The sequence below is a fragment of the Lethenteron reissneri genome, chromosome 62 (assembly GCF_015708825.2).
Source record: "Lethenteron reissneri isolate LAM-NWPU_2019-01 chromosome 62, ASM1570882v1, whole genome shotgun sequence".
NCBI classification, from domain to species: Eukaryota; Metazoa; Chordata; class Hyperoartia; order Petromyzontiformes; family Petromyzontidae; genus Lethenteron; species Lethenteron reissneri.
In genome coordinates, this window is record NC_083840.1 from 2857577 (window position 1) to 2860541 (window position 2965).

The window sequence follows — 2965 nt, forward strand, 5'->3', positions numbered from 1 at the left end:
CCCGAGTCCTCCACTAATGGGCTAGGGGAGGCTATCTGGCCCGACACTGGTAAGTCGGGCCCGGTACCCGGAGTTCCAGACCAGCTCTTACAAGAGCACCGGCTCTGGCTTTCGGGACCACGCCACTGGCTCAGTCCTGTCCGGCCCTGAAAAGGACATCGAACTAGGGGAGTCCAGGGCTCTATCTAAGACGTCTTCAGTCTTCTTCCTTTAGCTTAAAACATAACTCTCGAGCCCTTTGAAACATCCCCTTTTATACCCAACCCCTCCCTGAGGGGTGGGGCCCCGGGGGATCATAACGTTCGAACCAGCCCCCCCCAGGGTGTCTGGCTCGGACGTCGTAGAGGGCACCTCCTCGTGCACTTACGTAGCCCCGCCCACTGTGTTTGTTTTCCATAGGCTGCCATGCATAACGGGCCCTCTCTTTAACACCCCTACAAGTGTATGGTTGAGTGAGTGGGTGGGTGAGCGAGTGAGTGGGTGGGTGAGTGGGTGGGTGAGCGAGTGAGTGGATGGTTGAGTGAGTGGGTGAGTGGGTGAGTGAGTGAGTGGATGGTTGAGTGAGTGGGTGAGTGAGTGGGTGAGTGAGTGAGTTGGTGAGCGAATGAGTGAGTGGATGGTTGAGTGAGTGGATTGGTAGGTGAGTGAGCGAGTGAGTGGGTGGGTGAGTGAGTGGGTGGGTGGGTGAGTGAGTGGGTGGGTGGGTGAGCGAGTGAGCGAGCATCTCACAGTTTGCTGTCCACCCTGTAGGCAACGTCCAGGAGCTTTGAGCTGCTGCTGGTGGCGACGTCCACTTGAGCGTCGTGGTCCCAGCGGAGTTGCGTCAGCAGGTCGCGAGACTCCACGCGGACATTCAGAGGGGGAGTCGCAGCTGGGGAGATGGGCAGTGTGCGCTAACCACTGCACCACCACTCCCCACACACACACACAGTGCGCTAACCACTGCACCACCGCTCCCCACACACATACACACAGTGCGCTTACCACTGCACCACCGCTCCCCACAGTGCGCTAACCACTGCACCACCACTCCCCACACACACACAGTGCGCTAACCATTGCACCACCGCTCCCCACACACATACACACAGTGCGCTTACTACTGCACCACCACTCCCCACACACACACACAGTGTGCTAACCACTGCACCACCGCTCCCCACACACACAGTGCGCTAACCACTGCACCACCGCTCCCCCCCCCACACACAGTGTGCTAACCACTGCACCACCGCTCCCCACACACACAGTGCGCTAACCACTTCACCACCGCTCCCCACGTCCACCACAACCTGGTACCCGATGTATCAACCACCTCTGGCTGGGCTCACCGTGTGTACACGTGACGAGGACGGAGAGGAAGAGTAGGCCAAGTCTCGAGAAGAGTTCTTGCACCGCCATGACACCCACCTGGGACCCACGTGTTTCAGTTTCTCAAGTCACGTGGTGCAGAGAAATTCGATTCCCGGTTCGATTAACTTTACTTGCGTCGATTCTTAATGGGATAACATTAGGAATCGATTCCTGTAGCGTAGTGGATGTATAGAGTCGATTTCTATTGGGATAACATGGGAATCGATTTATAGTTTATTAAGCTAATGGAATCGATTTCCGTTGGGATCACATGGAAATAGACTATCGCGTGTGTGTGTCCATGTGTGTGTGTCACTCCATGTGTGTGTGTGTACTTGTGTGTGTGTAAGTCGATGTCTGTGTGTGTGTACTTGTGTGTGTGTGTAAGTCGATGTCTGTGTGTGTGTACTTGTGTGTGTGTACTTGTGTGTGTGTGTAAGTCGATGTCTGTGTGTGTAAGTCGATGTCTGTGTGTGTGTACTTGTGTGTGTGTGTACTTGTGTGTGTGTGTGTAAGTCGATGTCTGTGTGTGTAAGTCGATGTCTGTGTGTGTGTACTTGTGTGTGTGTGTAAGTCGATGTCTGTGTGTGTACTTGTGTGTGTATAAGTCGATGTCTGTGTGTGTGTACTTGTTGTGTGTGTAAGTCGATGTCTGTGTGTGTGTACTTGTGTGTGTGTAAGTCGATGTCTGTGTGTGTGTGTACTTGTGTGTGTGTGTAAGTCGATGTCTGTGTGTGTGTACTTGTGTGTGTGTAAGTCGATGTCTGTGTGTTTACTTGTGCGTGTGTGTAAGTCGATGTCTGTGTACTTGTGTGTGTGTAAGTCGATGTCTGTGTGTGTGTACTTGTGTGTGTAAGTCGATGTCTGTGTGTGTGTACTTGTGTGTGTGTGTCACTCCATCTCGGTCAGTCGACCCGTGGCACCTGCTGGGTCTGCCCCGTGACCTCCTCCTGCCAGCGGGCGTTCGACACTTCACGTGGTGGCCTCAAGGTGCACGTGGCCTGGCACAAGCGTCGTGGTGACGTCACCGCCACTTAGTGGCGAATGGCGGTTGTGTGTGTGTGCGTACAACGAGCGGAGCGCCGGGTGGCTAAAGCACAGCAAGTTGGCACAGTAGGGGGCACAGGTGGTGCATCAGCCAGTCATCTCGGTCATGTCGAAGTGTGCGGTGCAGGGCTCTGTCTGGGACAAGTGTCTGCGGACACGCCTGGCTTGAAGCGATTGCATTCAGAGCCTTGACCCTCCAGCGAGGTAACTGAACGCCGGTTGCGAGTGCACACATCGCCGAGCCACTACGGTGCAGCTGCCGTGCGCATCGAGGCATTCCGGCAAAGCGACTGAACCCTCGACAGAGCGCGACGTGCAGAGCAGATTGTCAGCACCACCACCGACGATGATGTCAATGATTCATCGCGGACAGATCGCAGAGTGAAGTGCGCTTCTCATAAAGACGTCAATAACGCAGCTTAAAGTTTGCACAAATGTCTTTTATTACAAAGTAGTACAAGACGAGAGACCGAGAGTGTGTAGTGACTCCGTCCTAGCGGCTGGCGCCGCCGCCGCCGGCCCAGGCGATGCATCGCCGGCGCCGCACCAGCCGCACGGTGCGCGT

The 2965-nt window shown here is 55.1% G+C and overlaps 1 protein-coding gene across 1 annotated transcript in view; it reads left to right on the forward strand.

Annotated features, from left to right (window-relative positions):
* The first annotated feature begins 2506 nt into the window (after window positions 1-2506).
* The window catches only part of LOC133358576 (uncharacterized), a 7453-nt gene continuing 6994 nt past the window's right edge, over window positions 2507-2965 (forward strand). Inside the window, exon 1 of the mRNA XM_061576944.1 lies at window positions 2507-2516. Coding sequence (XP_061432928.1) covers window positions 2507-2516 — 10 coding nt within the window. The remainder of the gene's footprint in view (window positions 2517-2965) is intronic.